Source organism: Lepidothrix coronata, unplaced genomic scaffold (assembly GCF_001604755.1).
Source record: "Lepidothrix coronata isolate B3197 unplaced genomic scaffold, Lepidothrix_coronata-1.0 Scaffold77, whole genome shotgun sequence".
NCBI lineage: Eukaryota > Metazoa > Chordata > Aves > Passeriformes > Pipridae > Lepidothrix > Lepidothrix coronata.
Window position 1 is genome coordinate 1802059 of NW_016690257.1, and position 23269 is coordinate 1825327.

The window sequence follows — 23269 nt, forward strand, 5'->3', positions numbered from 1 at the left end:
GTAACTATCGTTATGGCTGGAGGAAGATGAAGCTGCTCATATTTTAAGCTAGGTGCAAACAAACTCCAGGCAAAACCTTTCTGTGCTGGCATTCTGGGGTTACATGCTTGCAGGGTGAGCCATGGATTTGATGAAGTGTGGCTATTTCTGGGCTCCTCCTGAATTGCCTTTGCAATTTTACTTGCAGAGAATACGTATGAAGTCCGCGTTCTCACTGGGACTGTGTGGGGGGCTGGGACGGATGCTAATGTCTTCTTGAACATCTATGGCTTAGAGAGAGGAGACACGGGTGAGCGCCAGCTGAAAAGGTCGAATAACCTCAACAAGTTTGAAAAAGGACAGGTAATGCATGAACTCAACTCACTCAAGCGAGCAGAAGGCTGGCAGAGCTCTCTCGGTTATCATGCTGGCCAGTCAGTACAACCTCTTCTCTTCAAGGCTTGGCTTCTTTCAGCTTAAAGCTCAAACACATTTTATTTCTGAAATATGTAAAGTAAAATTCCTCAAAACGTTTTCCAGGGGAAGTTCATTTGAATAATAAGCCAAACAACCAATTCCCCGTTGGAGACACCTTTTGCATCTGCTTCCTGCAAGCATTCTGGTAATAATGCTTCCTCCCAGGAATACTTGAAAACCACAAACTTTAAATTAGTATTGGAGAGCGTTTGTGAGGCAGCTCAAGTATGTAGGTATTTAGGTTGCAAATACTATTCTAAATGTTCCACTCGACCAGTCAGGGAATAAAAACAATATTACACGGTGTGCTGTAATTACATTATAATCCAGTCCAATTAAAGAACATCTCTAGTAGATTGAGTATTTGCCTTAAAATGTTTATGAACAATTAACAAGCTACTGTTATAGCCAGGAGTTTTTCAAGGAACAATTTTGAATAACAAAAAAAAAAAAAAAAAAAGAAAAAAATTATGGAAACAAAAAGCAGCTGTGGAAAACTTGCAATCACGAAAAAAAGAGCCTAAGGTTGTTAAATAAGCTGTTAGCTGTGATTTATGAGCTTGGCACCGATGAAACTGCAACCTGCACAGGGTTCTTCATTCAGTGGGAAGAGCTCCAAGCTGCAAATGTAATGCTCTGTACTCCTGGGAGTACAAACCTGAAGTCTACCAACATATTAATCACATTAAGATGTTTAAACTGTTATGATAGCAAGGACCATCCTGTCACACTAACACAGTTAATAAATGAACCTCTTGGTTGTGGTAAGTGACAAAGGGAGGACATTCTGTGTTTTGAAATAAAGCATATGGGCTGTGTTTTGGGGCCATCCTGTGCAGAGCCTGGAGCTAGACTCAGTGATTCTTGTGGGTCTCTTCCAACTCTGGTATCCTATGAGTCTACACAGAGGTGAACAGGAGAATTTCTGTGAAGTCAATATGTTTCTAATCAGTTCCAGTTTCAATCTGTGGGAAAATACCAAGCCCGAAAGGAGTGATATGTAGGAGAGATGAGTTAAACCTAGAGGAAGCTGAAACTGGGATGAAGTAAAGAGAGGAGTGAAGGGTTGGGCAATCCATGGCTGCTCCATGAAGGAGCCAAGCATGAGTGTTAATGGGAGACCTTAAAGCTCTGTAGTTATTTTTGTATACACACACAAAGAGTACCAGGAGAACTTACAAATAGCTATTTTTTAATGGGGAAAAGGACTACCCTTGGCCATTTACTGCCTTTCTTTCCTGCTTTATGTGATTTTTGCCTCCTGTGCAGGTGGATGTGTTCACCGTCAAAGCCATTGACCTGGGTGAGCTGAAGAAGCTGCGAATTCGCCACGATAACTCTGGTACCAGCCCAAGCTGGTACCTGGAGAGGGTAGAGATTGTTGACCTCAAGGAGAGCACCACGTGAGCACCCTACTGCACCCTTTTCACATGCTCAGAAAAGGGCTCCACGTTCTCAGGAACCTGCAGAGTTGCAGGGAGGCAGAGGAGGTGCAGAAGGGCATCGTCGTAGCTCCTCACCAGCTCACAGGGAACAGGGACCCTTTGGGAGCCTAGTGGTGATTGTGCCATTATACTGAGCGGGGAGCCATTCTGGGGTACCTGTGTGTGGGGTTTTGCTGTCCCAGCATCTCTGCAGCTTGGTAACCAGCAGTATTTGGAAGGGAACCTCCAGTTTTCTCTGTTTCTCCTGGGAGGGACTCAACTCTCCCTCCTGGAAAGGGCCTTGACCAGAACCTACACTCAAGCATTTCCCTTCTAGGCCTCACTTTGGAAGTCCATGAGCTCACGTTTCAGTTGTCCTTTGTACCAAATGGAAATGTCTGAGCCAGAAGCAAATCCTGATCTGAGCAAACTCCCATGATTTTCACAGAAAGCTGGATGAGCAAAGACTGGGCTGTTCAAAACCTGAAATACAGGCTTACCCTTGAGCTGGAACGTGCTTGAAACCACATGTGCTTAAAAGTTGCACAATGCTCTGGTGGGTGGGACCACTTATGAGAACCTAAAGATGAGTCCAGCCTTCATAAACATAAAATGCCTGGGAGACGGGAGGTTCCCTTAACTTATTTAACTTTTTCTGGGACTTAAAACTAAAATGAATCAATCATATGGGGCTGACAGCCCAGAAACAGCACTTTGCAGTAAGTGCTACCTAACCTATTTATGGATTGAGTTCCCCCAAATTACACCAGATCTCAAAAATGAAAACAGATGTGTTGTTTGGCTTTGAATAATCTTGATTTTGGTTTGTTGTTGTTTTTTTTTTAAGTAGCCTCTGATCTGTGCTTTTTCGTGTTATTAAAGCCTGTGAAGTCCTATGTAAGTGCCGGGTGCTGCTGTCATTCTTGTAGGTATTATTTTCCATGCCAGCGCTGGTTAGCAGTTGAGGAAGATGATGGTCAGATTATCAGGGAGCTGGTCCCAGTGGATGAAGCATTTGTAAAGAAAGATTCTGAGAATGATGGCCAGTCTCCTGCAACGCTGGGCCTGGAACAGAAAGGTTTATATTAGCCTTGTGTTTCTTCTCTTGAAAGGAAACGAGTTAATAGCACTGCTGAGGGCACTAGCACTTAGCAGTAGCAGTTACTCACTGTGCTGTAATTTTGCCCCTACCATGAAATTTTCAGGTGTGAATGAAATGTGAAGTGTGTGTCAGACAGCAAGGAGTGAACCCTCCTCATTTTTAGTTGATTTAATCATCTTGCAAGATTGGACCCAAAGTGACAGAGCTAGGAATATGGGTAACATGTTCAGTCATCGTCTTTTAAATGAAATACATATTTGTTGCTAACATCTAAGGAATAGATCTCATTCATTTCACATCATGGAATGTAATGGTTAAATGTTTCAACATAAAAGTGAGCAGGGAGTAAACATAGCCAAAGAAAGGGAAGGGACCTAAATTTATCTCACTTTCCATCTTGCTGCTTATGTCAGTTGTCCTCCAAAATAACTTTGCTTCACTTGTAAATAATTTTGCATGGTAACCGCAGAGCAGTGACACACTCCTGTGTCTGATGCTTCAAGGTGCTGAAGGCCCAACTGGTTTCCTAGCCGGTGAAAGGTTTTAAACTCTCCCCTGATTTCCTCCTCAAATGCTTTTGAATACGTGAACAATTTCCACAAGTTGTACAGTCAAAAGAATTCCACAAAGTTTATCCCTTTGATTCAGGAGGACATGCTGGTTAAGCAGCATTTTGGAAACATGTGTAACTATGGAGAAGATGTTCCATTTTGGAAATCTTGGTTAGGTTATAGCAGCACAGTGAAGACTATATTAGACTTTTCCACATTTTCTTATGAGTTGGCTGCACTTGTTAAATGATGGTGCAGTAGAAACCCTCCTAATGATGTTGTTCTGAAGGGTGTGTTTCTGAGTATGAACTGTATATGTCGGTGTACATACCTTCTGGTACGTGTTATATGCACATACATTATTTGGTGCTGATAATATAAAGGGGGGGTATGTGGGGTCTTATTGATGAAATATTATAGGCAGAGGCAGCTTTGAGGAGTGTTTGAGGTTTCCAGGAAGCAAATGGGAAGGCTTAAGCACATTTCTTATCTGTAGATGTGCAGGCAATGCACTGAATGACTGGAGCAGGAGAAGACTCTACAACCAGATAGCCCAGCTCACCTCAAGAGCTACCACAGCATAGGGGAGGAATTAGAGATTACAGCGTGACTGTGATCAGTCAAAATGAAACTCAAACCAAGTACACATATGGAAGGAAAAGTAGAGTTAACTCCTGGTCAGCCTTCGCACTCTTAAATTGGCGTATTTTATCTGACAGCTAAATCAACGACATACACTGTGAAAGTGAAAACCGGGGACAAGAAGAATGCTGGGACGGATGCCAACGTCTTCATCATACTCTACGGAAGTAAAGACGATACAGGTATGGCTTCACACAACGTAAAAAGATGGCAACTCACTGTTGGACCCCTGAAAAGACAGGTCACAGTCTCCTTTTGTATCCTCAATACCCCACCTCACTCCTTTTTCGTACAACGTTGTGTTCCCGCTGTCGGTGAACGCATCGTGGTGACTTGGAGCACATCAACAGCTGCTCTAAGTCACTGCTGAGCTTTTTGATGCTGATTTGCACCAGCTGCTGGTCTAAAGGTTTTAATTCCAGTTATAGAAACAGCATAGTTGACTGGGACTACGTTACTGAGCAGTGAATGCGGTGGATTATTTGCTTTCCTCAGCAATGAATCAGCATGCTCCCAAAATCCAGCCCTCCTCTGCCTCTTTGAGTGGCCCAGAAGTATTTAATCAGCTGATGAGCAAATCCTCTTGGAAGCAGCTGAGCTGTGTATGCAGTGACTGGGATGCCCGTGAGAGAGACAGGGAACTGACGAGTAGCACTGATTTCTTTAGCTGTGAACACAGCACAACAGCATCGTCCTTTTTTCATTGCCAGAGGATCATTCAATGGAAGAGTTCTGTATATTTTGGGTGATGGTACAGACTTGGGCTCAGAGGAAGGGACAAAGTTCAGATCTTGAGATGAAAAGCCAGTTTTTGCATTTTAGCCACTTCCCTCGTTCCACTGTTGACATTCCCAGAGGATTTGTTTCACACACTGAACAATGTCCTTTTGCATCGCCACAACAGGGACAGTCAGCCTAAAGGCCTCAAAGATTAACAAGAACAAATTTGAGCGTGGGAAGGTAGATGAGTTTACAGTGGAGTCTGTGGACATTGGAGACCTGAAAAAAATCAAGATAGGCCATGACAATAAAGGTAAGATAATCTGCTTGGTAATGCAGTATTTCTAGTGCACTGGGCACGTTGCTGTATAAAATAACCTGCCTCCAAGACCCCAAATGTCATTTACCTTTCAGTGACAGATCCTTGCTGTCACTTTGGCTGTTGCTGCTACTATCTCTTCTGCTAATTGCATTCCCATGTCTGTGGCAATATGAGCTCAGTAGTGGCAACTTGCAGGGAGCTTTGCAACCTCTGCCTCTGCAAGAGTTTCCTTAGTTTTGCAGCCATGTCCTTAGAGAGATTTCTCAGATATCACTGAACATCATTTTTGTTTTTGTCATGTGGGACCTGTAGACTTGTCTCAATTCTGTATTAATTTTTATGTTGTTGTTTTGATTATCAAGTCTTGGCTGCCTTTCAGACATGGCTGTGTCTCTACTACAAACAAGGTAGAAAGTGGGGGGATGCATGGATCCCTTCCCCTATGGGGCAGCAAGGAACATGTTCGTTGATAACTGCTCTGTATTATTACAAAGGCAAATTAATCCAAGCGATGGAGTAATTAGCATTTCCATGTGCACATCTTTAGCCTGACAGATATAGAAATGTAAAGCATTTTAGCTCGATGAGTTTTGTGTTATATATTTTATTTTTCCTTTGGCAAAAGAGAGAAAGATTTATTTCTCGGAGGTCTGGAACGCATTTCCCATTGTCTGTAAAGGCTCTGTGGGTTATTATTCACTGTTATCTTTCCAACCACAGGTAATTCAACTGGCTGGTTTCTGGAATGGGTGGAGATTGATGCCCCATCACTGGGACAGTGCCTCAAGTTCCCTTGTGGACGTTGGCTGGATAAATCGGAGGATGATGGAGCCATTGAGAGAATCATCTTTCCTGCAAAACTGCAGACAAGAGAGTATATCCCATGTGAGCAGAATGCCATTTCCCCAGGGTACACCCATCATTACAGAAGATTAAATTACACTAGCTCATGTGGTTTTATAGGCTTGGCCTCTCCCTTGAATTGGCTTTGGAAAATTTATAAATAGATCACATGCCAGCTGCTTCAATTACTACAGGAAGGTTCCTCTGGGTGCTCTAGACTAACAGTTCCTGTATTTGCCAAACCAGAGAATCATTAGAAGTCATGTGGATGTGTCTGATTTTCTCTTTGCTCCCTTTCCCCCCATCCTATCCAAGTCCTCTGCTCATTCCAAGCTGTTCTTCCTTGTTTCCAGTTTCCCTTTGATCTTGTTCCATTCTAATATTGCCATTTCTGTTGTCAAAGCAGACACTTTGGTCTTGCTTCCAAGCCTGAGTTCTTCCAGTGCCTTTGGCAGTGTTCACACATATCTTGCTGACCTTCTTCCAGACTTTTTTCAGAGTGGTGTTTTTCTGATAATATTGTACCAGTCTGCCTCTCCTAGTATTCTCTAATTTATTCCTTACTCTTCATTCCTCTTTAAAATAATTTTTTGAGTAAACATTACCCCAGCTCAGCTCCTTGTGAGTACAAGCTTATAATTTTCGTGTCTGCTATGGCAACTCCAACTCTCCCATTCTGGCAACTTCTTTTCCTGTCTCCAGAATATTGAGCATCAGATTAACATGGCCTTCATGAAATAAATGAGCCATTCTTTTGCTTATTCTGTAGCCCTCTTCCTTATTTTCCCCTCTCTTGAGCATCTTTGACTACGTGTAGGGTACTCACAGCCTTGGGACTGAACTTGACTTGTCCCTCCCTGATCTGCTTCATTTCAAGTTGTTGATAAATATTTTTTGTCCAACCACCACAGTACTGCTAAACCACCTTTTTCTTTCAATATGTTGGATGCCACATGATGAGGGATGAGGCCTGGTGCCTCAGAGTTGATTACCATGTCATGCCCTGCTAGATGCTCCCTTGGTCAGTCTTAAGAGATAAGTTGTACACACCAAAGCTGTCTCCTCTCATCTCATCTCATCTCATCTCATCCCTCAGTGTATGCACTGATGATTTCAAAACCCTTACCTCCTGCAGTTCCTTATATAAATATCAAAATTTAGAGCTGCCCAATCTCTGTTTTTCTGCCTCAGTTGCCTTCTTCATAAGTAGCTGTGAGAATAACCACACAAAATAGTATCAGTTGTTTTGTCTCCTTTTTTACTGTCAACATCATGTTGCATGTTGAAGGTATCTTCAGGGTCTAGGTCCTTGTATCTGCAGCCTGTAAGCTAAAATAATTTCTTGTCTGATGATCTGCCAGTCTCACCTCTTTGTGCCTCTCCCAGTCTTTGACCAAGGCAATTTTACGTATTGTATCTTGCCTTCTTTACCTAAACTGTCTGGAGCAGAAGAAAGTATACTCTTTGCTTACTTCCTCACTTTTGTCAGTCAAGTGGAAGAAATAGATTTATAGGGTCAGAGAATTGGAAGGGACCTTAAAGATCATCCAGTTCCACCGCCTGCCATGGGCAGGGACGCCTTCCACTAGATCCAGATGCTCCAAGCCCCGTCCAACCTGGCCTTGGACACTTCCAGGGATGGGGCAGCCACAGCTTCTCTTGGCAACCCGTGCCAGGGCCTCACCACCCTCACAGAAAAGAATTTCTTCCCAATATCCCATCTAACCCTGCCCTCTGGCAGTGGGAAGCTGTTCCTCCTTGTCCTGTCCCTCCGTCCCTTGTCCCAAGTCCCTCTCCAGCTCTCCTGGAGCCCCTTTAGGCCCTGGAAGGGGCTCTCAGGTCTCCCTGGATCCTTCTCTTCTCCAGGTGAACCCCCCAGCTGTCCCAGCCTGGCTCCAGAGCAGAGGGGCTCCAGCCTTCAGAACATCTTTGTGGCCTCCTCTAGGCTTGTTCCAGCAGTTCCATGTCCTCTTTAATGAGGTCCCCAGAGCTAGATGCAGTATTCCAGACCTTTGTGTCTGAAAAAATAAATTGATTGATAGATGCAGTGAATACTTTCATGGGAATGAATACAAATCAGAGACTTTGTATGTGCTTCTCATCTGGTTTTGCCATGTTATCCCAGTCGATATATATATTGATGCAGATGTTGACTATATAATTTATTAATGGCCCTGAATATCATAATGATGTAGGAGTTTCTGGCATACCATGCATTTCAGTACCATAATTTGTGTAAACCTGATTTTTGTCAGCAGTCCACATCCAGCCTTTGGAAAAAGCCAGGCCTCTCTGGCAAACACTTTGCACCAGGCTTGGTGTCAGCTTAGGCTTTTTCACCATTTAAACCATTCCCTCTGTGTTATTTACTGCATTCTGCTTTCCTAACAATTAACCTGGGGTTTTCAGTTTGCCAGAGGTAACTAAACGGGTTTGATTTGTTTTATGATGACTCGTGCCAGAATTGTTTCACGGTGAAAACATGTCATCCGCAGTCTAATTAAAATCATCCCTGTGGGGATGCAGCTTTAAAAGTGCCATGTAAATGAAATGGGTGTCTGACAGCTGAAAGTTGTGCTGTTGGTGACCTTGTTAGGGCGCTGCTTTGCTGATTCAGTTCTAAGCTGATGTTAATATTCAAGCAACAAGACCAAGTGCTACGGACTTCAGCAGAGAAGATAATTTTATATTCATAATGCATAGTGTGTGATTTTTTTGGTCTCCGGGATTTTTTTCACCTCTTCTTACATACTGGGGAAACTATTCCAGTTTTGTTGCAGCACAGCAGAGCAGATTTCATTGGGTTGAGCAGAAAGAATATTGAGTACCTCCAGGCTGACTCTCTGTAGAAGAAAACTTCTTCGTCTCTGTCCTTCTGAGAGCTGTATTTTGAGAGCCTGGCTTTTTAATGAATGCCTGGTCTCTGATACACATAATCAGAGTTACTCCAACAGTAATAGAGATGGTGCCAGGAACCTTGTATCTTACCCTAACAGCAGTGCTGAGTCTGAAATGTAGTGCAAACTGCTACACAGTAAATAGCAAAAATGACTGAAGTCATTGCAGAGTAGGAAGGTGGGGATGAGAAGCAGCTGAGAAGATTGTAGTCAGGGGAGGGAAATGGTAGAAGCTGTTTAGGGGGTGTATGGGACAGAGATGGCCAGGAGCAGATCCTGGTGGTAGCAGAATCCAGGTGTTGAAGGCTCTGCTTATGGGTAGCAACATGGACTGCAGGGACAGTGTCTTCCTGAGGCCGGAGAGGTCCCTGCAGCTAACTGGTGATGCCCAGGCCTTACCTGGTGTTTTGATTTCAGAAAGGCTTTAAAGGAGGTTGGGACAGGATTCATTTTCCCAAATGGAGCACCTGAAATCGCGTGTCCTCACAACAGTTCTAAGTTGCCATTGTGATTGTTTGGTCATTCAGAGGGTGGATTTGGGGAATGACGTGGCTAACCCCAAGGAATATGCCTTCATTCCTTGACTGAGTCTTTCTTCAGACTACATTGACTTTAGTGATTATATCTGGAGAGGTAAACACCAACCTGATGTGTGGGCTTCTGAACATATGTTTCTTACTCAGTGAGCTAAACCTCATCTCACCTTGAAAACTGAGGATATTCAGCAAATCCATAGCCTACCAGGATCAGAGCCCCAGTCTTATTCCTGGGTCAGCCTTATTCCTGAGCAAGTCTGAGTCATACTCCAGCAGGACTGAGAAGCTGTGAAGATAAATAGAACAAAAAGAGGTATCAGACTTCGGGATCATGGGACATTCTGGAGAAACCAAACCACAGGAATAGAATAGGGAAGTATTTGTAGTCTTGATCCTTACTGTTCTGCATTCACCATTGGTCTGGCTGTAATTTAACCTGTTTGCCTCAGTGTTTCAGAGAAGTACTAAGTGAAAATAGAACAACAGAGAATTATTTTTTCCTTATGATTGATATTTGTCATATGTTTAATAATGGAAATAGTAGGACTTTTTTATCAATAATACTATCTTGAATATTTATATACTGCCTCCAGTTGTCTTAACTTCATCCATCTGCCTAATTGCTCAAAAATTTATGAATTCATGTTTTTCTTTAACACTTGAGGTGTTGAAATAAATCTTGTTTCAGTAACTTTGGATGGCAGGTATAAATATAGTGGGTGTTTTCTGGTCATGTGATTAACCTAAAATCTCATTACATGAACATGTGTCAAGGTCAATTTGCCTTACAGCATTAAAGGAAATTCCTTTGGATTTTCCTAGGTCTGACCAGCTGGATAGCCCTAATGACCACAAGTGTGTGATTCCTACCCTGTCCCCTTTCATTGCAGTCTTATAATTCATTTCTTGTTTCGTTAAATGTTTCACAGGGTCCCCTGGTGGTCTAGTGGTTAGGGTGCAGGACTCTCACCGCTGCGACCCAGGTTCGATTCCCGGCCCCCCGGGCAGATGGAGCTCGTTAGCCCTGTGAGGCAATCCATCTAAGAGAAGGTCACTCTAAACAAACCTACGTTCTGAGAACCTCACTGCCACTGTCCAAGCTTGCTCGGCCCCGGCAGATGAACCTCAGGATTAAAGGGTGGGCTCAGTTCAGCGCACGCTGGGTCTCACCTAAAAAATCCACTGCGCAGGCTCGAAGGGTTAATGACCTTTCCCAAATCTTCGCTTGCGAAGACTGGCCATTATAAATGTTTCACAGTAGCATTGCTATGCTGCTTACTGACTTCTGTTGGTTTGTTTCCCTTTTCTGCCATTCCCTGAACCAGTTGTTCCTTACGAGATCACAGTGTACACCAGCGACATCTTTGGGGCTGGCACGGACGCTGACGTCTTCATTGTTCTCTACGGATGCGATGGGATCTGCACTCGGCAGAAATCCCTGTGCCTCAACAAGAGAGAGCAAAGGATGTACTTTGAAAGGAACTCGGTGAATCAGTTCATTGTGGAGGTAAGATCGAAGGCGCTCACTCTCGTCTTGTGTTTTCTCAAGGGGATTAAGACGAGAAAACGGAGCGAAGTGGGGGCCTTCTTTTAGGGAAAACTGTTCAACTCTTTCACTTGTAGAATGTGCGTTCAAAACTCCATTCTCCAGCAGTCTGACTGCGCACTGGATCAAATCTTTTCTCACTGACCTTCAGTGAGTAGCAACTCCAAGGTGCAGCACACAGTGTCCCTGTGGCCGAGTGCCATGTTCACACTTGGAAAGGCTTGTGCAACTTTGTCGTGGAGCCGTGTTGTACCAGTACGTGGATACGGGGGCTTGTCCTTCCAGGTGAAGTTGAGAGCCACTTTGAGAGGCCTTTACATCTTCCATTTCCTATACCCTACTTGGCAAACAGAGGATATCAGCCTCTGTGCCTGCCGGATATAATATGTGCACCTATCCTTATCAGCTCTTACTTGCCTGAAGATTTTCTTTCTCCTGCAGTTGGCAACACTTCAAAGCAAAATTCTTTTTCTTCTGTGTGCTCAGACAGAAAAGCTGTCATCTGGTGGCAGACAACATGATTTTTCTATACCCAGGCCTAACTTTTTGAAAGATCTCGCAAGTATTTCCTGAAGTGTTTGCACAAGTGTATGCAAATAGTGAACTAGTTCACATCAATGAGTGAGCTCAGCTACAGCAACACAATTAGGCAATTTCTGTTCAGAGTATATACTTACTGCTGAGAATTTGTGAGAGGCAAAAATACAGCCAGCTCTGGCTCTGGCTTATCCTTTAGGAACTGCTACATGCCCTTACCTTCCTTTCCTGGCTGCAACAGCAACACTGACTTCATAGAGGACCTTACAGCCTCTCTCTGTTTCGGGTGGGGATTGTTTTTGTAATTGAAAGGAAATCTTAAACCAAATTTTTTTACAAGTTAAAATACTTCCAGCCCACATTGTTGTTATATGGCATGAATCACATAATAAATCCCCAGTGTGATTCCTTAAAAACAAAGAAAAAGACTTATTTTGGTGGAGTTTCCACATAGTTTTTCGTAATAGAGGTTGCATTAATCCACAGGTATAAATCTTAAGCTGAGTGTTATGGTTATATCTTTATTGCATAAGATTTATTTCAGATTTGGTAGAATCTGAAGCACAGTATTTTTCTTAGATGAAGCAAGGGGAAATGCAGTGTGTTCTCCAGATTTATAACATCATATTAACCTGTCCCCTAACTCCGTTCTCACTTCACCAGTTCCTCTTTCTGCAGAAGATGGGGATGAAGAAAAATATATTCCTCTTTCACCTACTTGTGTAGAGCCATAATTTGGAGTTCAACAGACCTTAAAAACAATCTGGGGGATCTCAGGAAACACAAACTAGGAATCGTCTGTTTTGGTGCTTTTATCTGCCTCTATCATTTTGTATTTTGCCAAAGAGGCACAAAAGATTAGAGACTGCTCTCAGCTGTGGTTCCAAGTGATGATTTGCTGGAGATGCCTACAGCAGGGTAAAGCCCACTTCTTCTTGAACATGGATCTTTACTGCTCAAGCATCACTTTATTGCTATGTATTGATTAAAAGCCTCATTGAAAGATGAGTATTTGTCTAGGACAAAAGAGGAAAAATAATTTTCCCCTGATGTATAGTTGTGTGCATGTGTGAGTTGTAGAAATGAGTTTGGGTTGTTTAATTATTTTACAATGAATCCTGTGCTGTCTAAAGTCAGGGCAGGGCTGATGAAGTCAAATCTAGTTTGTTGAGTGTGAATTCCTTGGGTAGTGCAGTTCTACTGATTTACGGAGTCTTCTAAAATTACTGCTGTCTTTTCTTCAGTATGGACACTTCTGTCAGCTGGGAACAGAAGGGAGTGGTCTCCAGTGATGCAAATTGATATGTTCCATTTTCTCATGTTTTCCAAGAAAATAAGACTCTAAAAGCCTAAGAACAGAAGGACAGCTCAGTGTTCTTCTATGTGCAGAGGAGATTTGCAGCCAGTCTTGGGCTTTTAAAGGCCAGATATACAAAAGTTTGCACTGAAATCAGCAAAAGCTATTACTTAGGAGCAAATTTCCATTTTTCCTGTTCAAGCCTTTGAAAGGGATGTCAGTTAAAAGTAATGAACTAGAAACAAATTACCCAAGTAATAAGGTGAGGCATAAAAAACTCATAAAAAGTAGCCACTTCATAAGATGATTGTCCTGTTGACTTTCACAGAGTGGCACTGGGATTCTGCGGTGGAACAGGAGAGATAATATAATGTGCCAGGCTGTTTAGGTAGCAATTCCCAAACAATTACCTTCATTCCTACGCATTCAGAGAAGCCTGAGATGCAGGATTGCAGTTGTGCAACCCAAACTGTCTCATGCTATGGTTAATTTGTGCAGAGCAAGGTTCTCTGCATTCCTGGAGCAGGAGTTCTGTGAAAACTTTTAGCTAAAATGCAAGTTAGGGCATAACTCTTAGAGGAGATCATGGAGATGCTCCAAGGGTTGGAGCCCCTCTGCTCTGGAGCCAGGCTGGGAGAGCTCAGGGTGTTCACCTGGAGAAGAGAAGGATCCAGGGAAACCTGAGAGCCCCTTCCAGTGCCTAAAGGGGCTCCAGGAGAGCTGGAGAGGGACTTTGGACAAGGGCACGGAGTGACAGAACAAGGGGGAATGGCTTCACACTGACAGAGGGCAGTTTTATGGTCGATATTAGAAAGAAGTTTTTGGCTGTAAGGATGGTAAGGCCCTGGCCCCGTTTGTCCAGAGAAGCTCCATCCCTGGAAGTGCCAGGTTGGATGGGGCTTGGAGCAACCTGGTCTAAGGAAGGTGTCCCTGCCCATCACAGGGGGTGGAATGAGATCAGCTTTATGGTCCCTTCCCATCCAAACCACTCTAGGATTTTATTCTATGATTCTAATAAGGCATCAATGCTACTACTTGCTTCCTCATACAGACTGGAAAAATAAGAAGTAAGCTAAAGAAGTGGTGCCTCAAAAATTACCAGTTGTTAATGTCGTAATATTTCTCTGCTTTTTGTTTGTTTGTTTGTTTTGAGTTGGCTTTCTGGTTTGTTTTTTTTTTTAATTTGGGTTTGGGGCGGGTGGTGGTGGTGATTGTTCATTTGTTTTGTTTGGGTTTGTTTTGTTTTGTTTTGTTTTCCTGTAGCTGGAGGACGTTGGTGACATGATTGAAAAGATCCGCATAGGACACAAGGGTGGAGGGCTGAACTCGGGATGGCATTTGGACCGTGTGGCGATTCGGAGGCTGCTGCCAAATGGGAAGGTAGGCTGTGAATCCCAGCACTCTGCGCCACGTTTCCACGAGCAGCCGTTTCCATTTCCCAAGGCGCATCTTCTGTATGCAAAGTGTGATTAACACTGAAAAATGACTCCCTAAAGAGCAATGCGCACTAAATGAACTTGCTGGAGCTTGGGGATCTGGGGACAACGAACATGTATTGCCATGTTTTATTCTTCGAATGTTGATGATAAGGCTCTGCAGTCACTGGCTTTTTAAAGCTTCATCTTTTCATGCGTAGCTCTGTTTTGGGGAATCGCAGGGAAGGAAGTGGAAAGTGGGTGTAGCATTTCAAAATAAAAAGTATCGTGGCTAAACAGGAACAAGAAGTAATTTCATTAGTCCCTTAATTCTGGAAGAATAAGTGCAGGGAGCCAGTACAACTAAGACAAGCAAAATGCCTGTCAGTGGAAGTCCCTGAATCACTCATGTTAAGAAAATCAAGTTAGATGCTAGGATTTTTGGTTGCTCATGTCAGCAGGATTAAGGCAGTGCAGTCAGATTGATCATCTTGATCTTGTCCACATAAGAAACTCTTCCTCAGCCATTCTTTCAGATGCTGGCTATGGGAACAGGAATAAATCTGGCTGTGGGGAAGTTCAGAAGAAAATCACTTCTTCAGGGGTAGTCCAGCAGAGCAGTAGCTGTGTTTGGGAACACCTGGGCTCTCTCCCCTTATTCCAAAGGGATGTCAGCTTTTATCTCCACTCAAGTCTGCCCCCTCCTCAAGTGACTTCTAATATCAAGTGTTGATGTAAACACAGCTTACTCAGCCATGGTGAACCTACTTCTCACCTTGCTTCCTCCTTCAAAATTTCCAGGATCTGTTTTACTCTCTTTGCTACACAATCAACTCAAAGATCTGCCTTGAGCCCTCCTTACCACAGAATCATGAAATTGTTTAGGTTGGAAAAGCCCTCTAAGATCATCAGCATTCTCCCAGCACTGCCAAGGCCACCACTAACCCACACCCCCAAATGCCACATCCACACAGCTTTTAAATCCCTCCAGGGATGGGGACTCCACTACTGCCGTGGGCACTGTGCCAGGGCTGGACAACAACTTCTTCTTTCAGGGGAGAAATTGTTTGCAATATCTAACCTAAACCTCCCCTCATGCAACTTGAGGCCATTTCTTCTTCTTCTGTCTCTTGTTACCTGGGAGAAGAGCACAACCCCTGCCTGCCTCCACTCTTCTTTCAGGGAGTTGTACAGAGGGTGAAGGTTTCCCCACACTCCTATCCTCCTGTACAAGCTTCTTCCCAAGCCAATACTCTCTGATTTTTTCTCATGATCACCTGTTTGCCAGTCTGTCATTATCAGACCCTCACTGTATTGCCCAACCCTTGCCTCGTAAAGCTTCATTCGGTTATTGAACAAATTTACATTTTCAGAGATATTGTTATTGGTCATAGGTTAGGGAAGATGCAGAGGAACATGGAAACCAAGGGAAAAGAGATTCCTGGGCTGCTTCTTTCTACACTTTGTGAAGTACCCGAGAGTTTCAGGTTGGGTGCTCTTCCATTTGCTCAGAAAGGGTCACAGGGCTGCCCCCCCTCTGCAGTCATTGCAGCAGCTTTGAAGGGCAGATGGGTGAGAAACCTGAAGGTGGAGGGAGGGAGGAAAGCCCTGAACAACTTAGGAATGGAGAGGTTTACAATTCTGCTGATCTTTTGATTATGGCATGGGAAAGAAAGAAGAAAGCAGAGCACTGCACGATGCCGCTGATCAGCCGCAGGATATTATGACCTGCCACAGGATAGCAATACGCTGCCAACGCTTCTAAAAGCTGTGCTACCTGATTAGACTGCTAAGATGTGTCTAGATGTATCTGTAATGCTGCAAAAGAAAAATGAGGTCAGTAACTTTTCAGATTAAATTGAAAGCACTTGGGTAGAAAACTAGGATTGTTGCACGCTGAAAAAACTCTGTCTTGGCATGCCAATTATATTTGATAATTATATTTCATTTGTTACAACTTGGAGAAGGGAAAGGCACTGATTTTCAGAGCACTACACCCTGCTTCTAGCTTAGGGCCAGACTCAGATTCTAATGAAACAAATTCTGTTCAGGGCTGCAAGAGGATTTTACCCCTGGTAACATAAACCAGTGCACTTTACATCACACAAATATTAATGCAATCACTAGCAAGGAAATTGCAATAAAAACTGTGGCAATGACATAGTGGTTAACAGTAATGATACAATTAACTCTTGCAGTAACTGCACATTATGTCCCACTGTGCAGTCACTGGAGTCCCTGGGTATCCTATTACCAAATTAACAGTGTGGCACGTACAGCCAACAGTATGAATGTTTAGGAGCAGTTCAAAGCATCAGTGAGAGATGTGGCTGAAGTATGATGTCTATCAGGTGGAGAGAGTTTCAGCACTGAACCATCATTCTGGAAAGCCCCCTCTTCCCAGTCTGTAGGTGTGGAGATCAGCACAGTTCATCATCTCAGCATACAGTGAGATAACACAAGGTAAGCCAGTGCAGAAATGAGGAGGTAGAAGTTCTGGTCAGTCATTAGGTGCTGTCACTCTGCTTGTACAGCACAAATAACACTGGAGTTAAACGTTGCAAGTCTGGGGTTGAACTGCAGCAGTGCAGGAACCAGCAGAGAGGAGGAGAAATGGTGTTTCATTGCCAGCTGCAGATTTGGGCTGTGTGGACTCGAAGGACAATTCTGATGCAGGCTCAAGACAGTCACACAAGCCCTTTGGAGGGGTTCAGCTCCCACAGATCAGCCTCTCTGGGATCTGTGTGTGGTGAGACAGGGACCGGTTAGTTTCAGGTTAGCTGTGACTGGAGTGCACCTCTGCTTTTGGGTGCACAACCCATTCCTCCCTAGTGATGGTGCCAAGACAGGCAGGATCTGGCAGTTCCAGGGAGTACAGTGCTGTAGTACACAGTGATAGCAATGTTCAAGATTGCTACAGTTGAGAGCTATTCCCTTCCTTTACTGTGTATTAATGTTTTAGTATTTATATAGTAAAAGTAGTGAAGAAAGGACCCTGTATTTGCTTGATAAATAATCTCAGCAAAGTAACTAAGGTGAAAATTATAAATACAGGGCATCTACAAGAGAGCTGGAGCAGGGCTTTGGACAAGGGCATGGAGTGACAGTACAAGGGGGAATGGCTTCACTCTGACAGAGGGCAGTTTTAGGTTTGATATTAGAAAGAAATTCTCGTCTATGAGGGTGGTGAGGGCCTGGCACAGGTTGCCCAGAGAAACTGGCTGCCCCATCCCTGGAAGTATTGAAGGCCAGGTTGAACAGGGCTTGGAGCAACCTGGTCTATGGAAGGTGTCCCTGCCCATGGCAGAGGGTTGGAACGAGATGATTTTTAAGGTCCCTTCCAACCCAAACCATCCTGTGATTCTATTAACATACATTTATATGTTATGCATGAAAGTGATGGCACACAAAGCGCTGGAAAGAGCAGGAAGTCCCTGTACTGTGTAAGAGAGAAATTATGAAGTTGTCAGTAAAGAAAGGGCCATTTTTTTTATTTTATTTAGTTACTGTGAGATTAAAACTAACTTTTTTTTTTTCTTCTGTTCAAACTTGTGGCCTCTGCGACTTGCATGGTGGCTCATGTCCCTTTCTTTAGGGAGTCATAGCCTCAAGTCCCCAGCACTCAAAGCCTCCAGCATCTTACCATCTTGGAGGCCTTATGGGAGTCTGTTCTTAATGAATAATCTGGGACTGATTTTGTTTACTGAGTGCAAACCACATGTTCTATTGTTTTTGTCTGTTTCGTGATATAAATCATATTTGTTTCTACCAAAGTGAAGTCAAAACAAAGGATCAAAAATTAAATCAGTATTTTTCTCCTCTTAATGAATGTATGGGAATTGCCTGGAAACCAGCTTGAGTCACAGAATTACAGGGCAAAATTCTGAATTATTGAGTTCAGAAAGAAGAAGCCCTACTGACTTCAAAGAGAATGCTGCCTGAGTAAGGACTGAAGGGAGATTGCAAAGTCTCAGTAAACACAGCTTCAGCAGGAATGGTGCAGTCCTGATTAGGAATTTGCAACATTTAAAACCGGGAAAGGCAGGGATCTGCTGGATCATACAGCCACTCTCACACAGCCATTGAGAATACTGTTCTCTGTTGCACATTCTGTGCTTCGTCTCAGAGTCCTCAGATGTCCTCTTTCTGGAGGAAAGATATTTCTGTGTGCTATTTCAGGTCTGCCTCTACATACACACACACATACGTGCATGAGTTGGAAATACCTGCCTGTGCGTCAGGGTATTTTCAAAGGGGAGATGCTAACAAGTGTCCATGTTGCTTTGAAGAGATTATCTCTGTCATGTTTACTCCAGGGCTCAGAAACTGTCACATTTCCATGTGAAAGATGGCTTGCAAAGTCTGAGGACGACGGCGAGACTGTCAGAGAACTGGTACCGTCCGATATTTTTACTGAAAAACTCATGAAGGACGGGACTCTCAAGCAGATAGAGGAAGAAGTTGAAGACCCGTTGGAAGGTAGTGTAATCCTAGGAGTAGGTAGTGACCAATTTGTCTGATTTTTTTTGGTACAAAACATTTGGATGTGTGGTTCAGGCAAACGCAACACTAGTACAACTGTTTGCTTTTCTTTCCCTTCCTCTTCTCTGGCCTCTCTTACACCTGAAACACTTCTGTGCAACAACATCATCATTTGCCTGTAGGGTTTTTCAGAACTTGTCACAGACGCCCTTCTACACAGGCAGAGTTTGCATGTCTCCTCTGATGCCCAGCAAAATTTTCACATCCTGTCTTCCAGGCTGTGTTAACATTTTTGTTTGATTGCCCAACTCAGCTGTCCTGTGCACTCTACCCCTTCCTTTCCTACCCTACCAGTCCGATTTATGCTCCTCTTTCCTCCCAAAGTTGTTTTCCCTCCTGCCCTTCAGGTATAAATGGACATCCTCAAGAAATTTGGATCTGTGCAGCCACCTTCACCTCATTAAAGTGCCTCTGGGGAGGCGAATAAATTCTTATTCAGTTCTGAGCCCATCTTATACAGTGTTGACATTTAGTGTTTGACCCTACTGGTGGCTGAAGTAAGCGAACAAGAACTGAAATTTCACCCCTAAATCGTTGCTTTTCTGTATGTCCAGCTGTTCTTACCTCTTTTTCCTCTAAGAAAGGTACTCCTTTTGCCTCCCCGAGCTCATTCTGCCCTTGAGAGAGGTCATGAACCTTCCTCATCCTGAGCAGAGCAAAAAGAATTCCATTCTTGATTCTTCCATCTGGCAACAAGATGATTCAACAGAAAAAATAATTTATCTCACTGTTTCTTTTCTTTTCAGGGTCTGATTTGCATTTACAGTAGAACATTGTCAGGGTGGAATTTTTACGGATTATCAGTGTTTTGCATTGCCAAGGGAAGAGGGGCCTTGCTGGGAGGAAGGCTTGGAGCCTTTTTGCACTATGCCTTTAAAACTGGGAGGTGTCCTCCTTCCTCCTGTTAGGAACTGCGTGGTAGCTCGTGTGAGATTTTTTTTCTTCCTACAGAGGCAAAGATGATTTTAAAGTCAGTTACTAAGTGTCATGACACTGGTAAGGGTTTCCCAGAGAAGCAGTGCCTGCCGCATTCCAGGAAACACTCAAGCTCAGGTTGTGTGGGGCTGTGATAAACCTGGTCTAGTGGAAGGTGTCCCTGCCCACAGTAGGGGAGTTGAACTAGATGGCCTTTAAAGGTCTCTTCTAACCCAAACAAATCGATGATTCAACACTTCTATGACTTCTAGATGCCGGCATGACATTTTCTTTAACTTACTAATTTCTGTTGCTTTACCTTGCATCAGTTACCACGTGTTAACTAACCTAGGTGACTCATTTTTCCTTCTAAAGGTGAAGCCTTAAAACAAGTTTTACAGTCTATGGAATAGAAATTCTGGATAACTGAAGGTTTCTTCCAGCTAGGATCTAGGGCTAAGTTTGGGAACTTCTGCTTTAGATGTAAAATGTGAAGAGGAAAACCAGAAAACTCAGGATTGCACCTGGTCTGATGGATGTTAGCAGGTGATGATTCTGATCCATTTCTTAGAGAAATCAATGGAAATCTTTCATGGATGACAAAGCAGAATAGGGTCTGTTTTACCGTGAAAGAAGAAAAAGACAATATAGCAATTTTCTTCAATGCTGTTAACATACACAGAATCCTAACTAAGACTTTGTGCCTCTTCCTAATTTGCATTGCCCTGGGATTTGCAAGGAGGTATTTTCCATGGCTCATATGCTACCAGGCTAATCAGAGTCTTGTACAGTCCCTCATTGTTTTCCTGGAGAAGATGCTTTCAGTAACTGTTTGTTTTCCCGTGTAATTTGGAGAAGAGTAACAAAATAAAAATAGGAGTATTTAACAGGTTTAGTAAAGCACATTACTAAAGGCTTGATGAGGTTTTATTGTCTCATCACTGAGCAAGCTAAAGAGAAAGGATTCTTACACAGCACAGCTTCAACACTTCCTTAATTAAATACTGTCTCAGCAAAAGGACCCAGAAACCTGTTCTCTGTCTGTTTGGGGAATTTATAGAGACACATGCCATTAACTCCTGTAGTAATTGCACATCTGAATCCCCAGAGTTTGTTTATGGAAGATGGAGTATTAAGGATTGATTCACAGCACTGAATGACTTGTTCTCAGATCTATGTCTCTTGAGCCTCCATATGAAAAGGTGCTGAGTTCCCTCACCTCTATCGACTTCCCATCCAGTAATAACCATAATGATTCTTTGCATTTTTAACTGTGAACTATGTGATCAAAGCAACACACAGGCATTGATTAGAATGAGAAAAGGAAAGTCAGCAAATTTCAGCCCAGTGTTTCTCTAGTCTTTGGATCAGAAACCTGAAAGGAAAAACCATATGGGATTTAGAACCTCCAAGAACTGAGCAATGAGTAGAAAATTTGAGGACCATTTTCTTAGGTAAATTCATATATCTTAGTAATTCACCTGATCAGAAATCATGCCTCTGCTTCTTTCTGCAGTTCACACGTACAAGATCACTGTGTTCACTGGGGATATCTATGGCGCTGGGACAGATGCTAATGTTTTCCTAAATATCTATGGAGATCTGGGGGACATGGGAGAGAGAAAACTCAGTAAATCTGAAACAAACTTCAACAAGTTCGAAAGAGGACAGGTACAAACACAATGGGTTAATACCACTTTCCATTTCTCAGTCTCTAACCTAACAAGTCCATGACTGTCTTTATAGGCTGAGTTTTCCTATGAGGGATGGATTGATTGATTCCATTTACTACATTCATTATCTCTTGAAATGCTTTGTATGGATTGTCAGCTGGGTATTAGAAATGACAGGCACTGCAGCAAACAGGCAGATGTTCCTGTGAAGTCACTGATGGACAGATTATGAGCTTGGTCCACATAAACTGGCTTCAGCTCTTGGCTGCAGATTTGGAAGCACACAGATTCTGGGGTCTCTCATTCCCATAGCCTCTGTGCAATGGATTTGCATGTATACAGTATATACTGGAATTCACCACAAAGGATGGTAAGTTTATGGGGCCTAAACTGTGTCTGTGTTTGAGAAAATAACACTAAAAGTGATACTCCATGGTCAGTCCATGAGTTACATTCACAGCCTTATATTGAGATACTCGGATAATAATGGTGGCAAAGATTGCTTTATCTGGATTATCCATACAGATCTAACTGCATTAGAAAGGGAAGCATACTTGAACTTAAAAATCTGCTAGGATTTCAATATTCTAACTAGTTGCAAAAGTGATGTTTTTTGCAGCTGTCCTCCTAGCAGAGACAGGCTTTAAAACACTTCCCTGCAGAACAGTTTTAGCTCACAGATATGCCTCTGTAAGGCATATATAAAGCTTTTATCCAAACACCACCCTGCAATATGGAATTTAAACACATGTGCTCTGCAGTCCCTCTTTTCTGCTTTTGTTCAGTAGATGATCTGTTGAGAGCTTTTTAACAGAATCAACTGCTGTTGAACACTCTGCAGGAGGACACATTTACTATAGAAGCTGTGGACCTTGGCATTGTATACAAGATCAAGATTCGTCACGATAACAGCATGTTCAGCCCTGACTGGTTTCTGGAAAAAGTGGAGATCCTGGACGAGACCACAGAGGAGTCATTTGTTTTCTTGTGCGAGCGCTGGCTCTCCAAAAAGAAAGAGGACAAAAAGATAGAGCGCACGCTTTACGAACAGGTACAGTTATGGCTCAAAGCAGATCCCACTGCTACTCACAGAAATGAAATTATTGAATATCTGGTTGAAGTCCAAGACAGCTCATTAGGGACTTAAAGGGTTTTTTTGGCTTCTCCAAAATGAAATTCTGATTTTCAGACGAGAGCTGAAAGTCAGGCCACTCTCAGCCCATTATCACTAGCTCTGTAATTTGCAATTTCAACAGAAAAATCAAGGAGTGTAAGAGGAACTCTTCAGATGAGAGCTCAGTACCTTGCTGATGCACAGCAGAGTGTATTTCCCTGCTGCTGTCCTTGCTGTGCCCACAAAGGTTAGCAGTGGATCCCACTATTCAAAGTCCTGAAGCCAAAACATGGGGTCCTTTGACTTCATCCTCAGTGGACTGGATGGGTTTATCTTTTCAGCTCCCTATTCCACTGTTGCCAAACTAAAAAGTCAGGTCTCTTTGCATCGAATGTTTTTTTGGTGAAAAGCCCTTTCTACTTGCACACACTCTATTGCTTATCAGCCTAGCAGGGCTAATTGGAATTCGAGGGACATGCTCTAAGTAAAATTAGCAAACAAGATTAATAGACTTCTCTTGCTTCTATAGAGTAAGACATAATAAAGCAGCTGATTATAAGTTCATTGTATTTAAGGAGTCCACTTTGCAAAATACAGTGACATTTTAATTGACAGTTACCACTGAAATTATCATCGATGAAATTGGCCCAGACTCATCCTGGATGCAACAGAGCGGATGTAAGAGGAGTTACACCATGGATGAGTGTTGCCATATGCTCCCTCATAAAACTGCAGCA

At 43.1% G+C, this 23269-nt stretch overlaps 1 protein-coding gene across 1 annotated transcript in view; it reads left to right on the top strand.

Annotated features, from left to right (window-relative positions):
- The window catches only part of LOXHD1 (lipoxygenase homology domains 1), a 126765-nt gene that overhangs the window by 48855 nt on the left and 54641 nt on the right, over nt 1–23269 (top strand). The window contains exons 17-27 of the mRNA XM_017819740.1: nt 188–342; nt 1726–1859; nt 2810–2958; nt 4253–4357; nt 5080–5208; nt 5938–6102; nt 10819–11000; nt 14137–14253; nt 18605–18767; nt 21262–21416; nt 22260–22469. Of these exons, the coding sequence (XP_017675229.1) occupies nt 188–342; nt 1726–1859; nt 2810–2958; nt 4253–4357; nt 5080–5208; nt 5938–6102; nt 10819–11000; nt 14137–14253; nt 18605–18767; nt 21262–21416; nt 22260–22469 (1664 nt within the window). The remainder of the gene's footprint in view (nt 1–187; nt 343–1725; nt 1860–2809; nt 2959–4252; nt 4358–5079; nt 5209–5937; nt 6103–10818; nt 11001–14136; nt 14254–18604; nt 18768–21261; nt 21417–22259; nt 22470–23269) is intronic.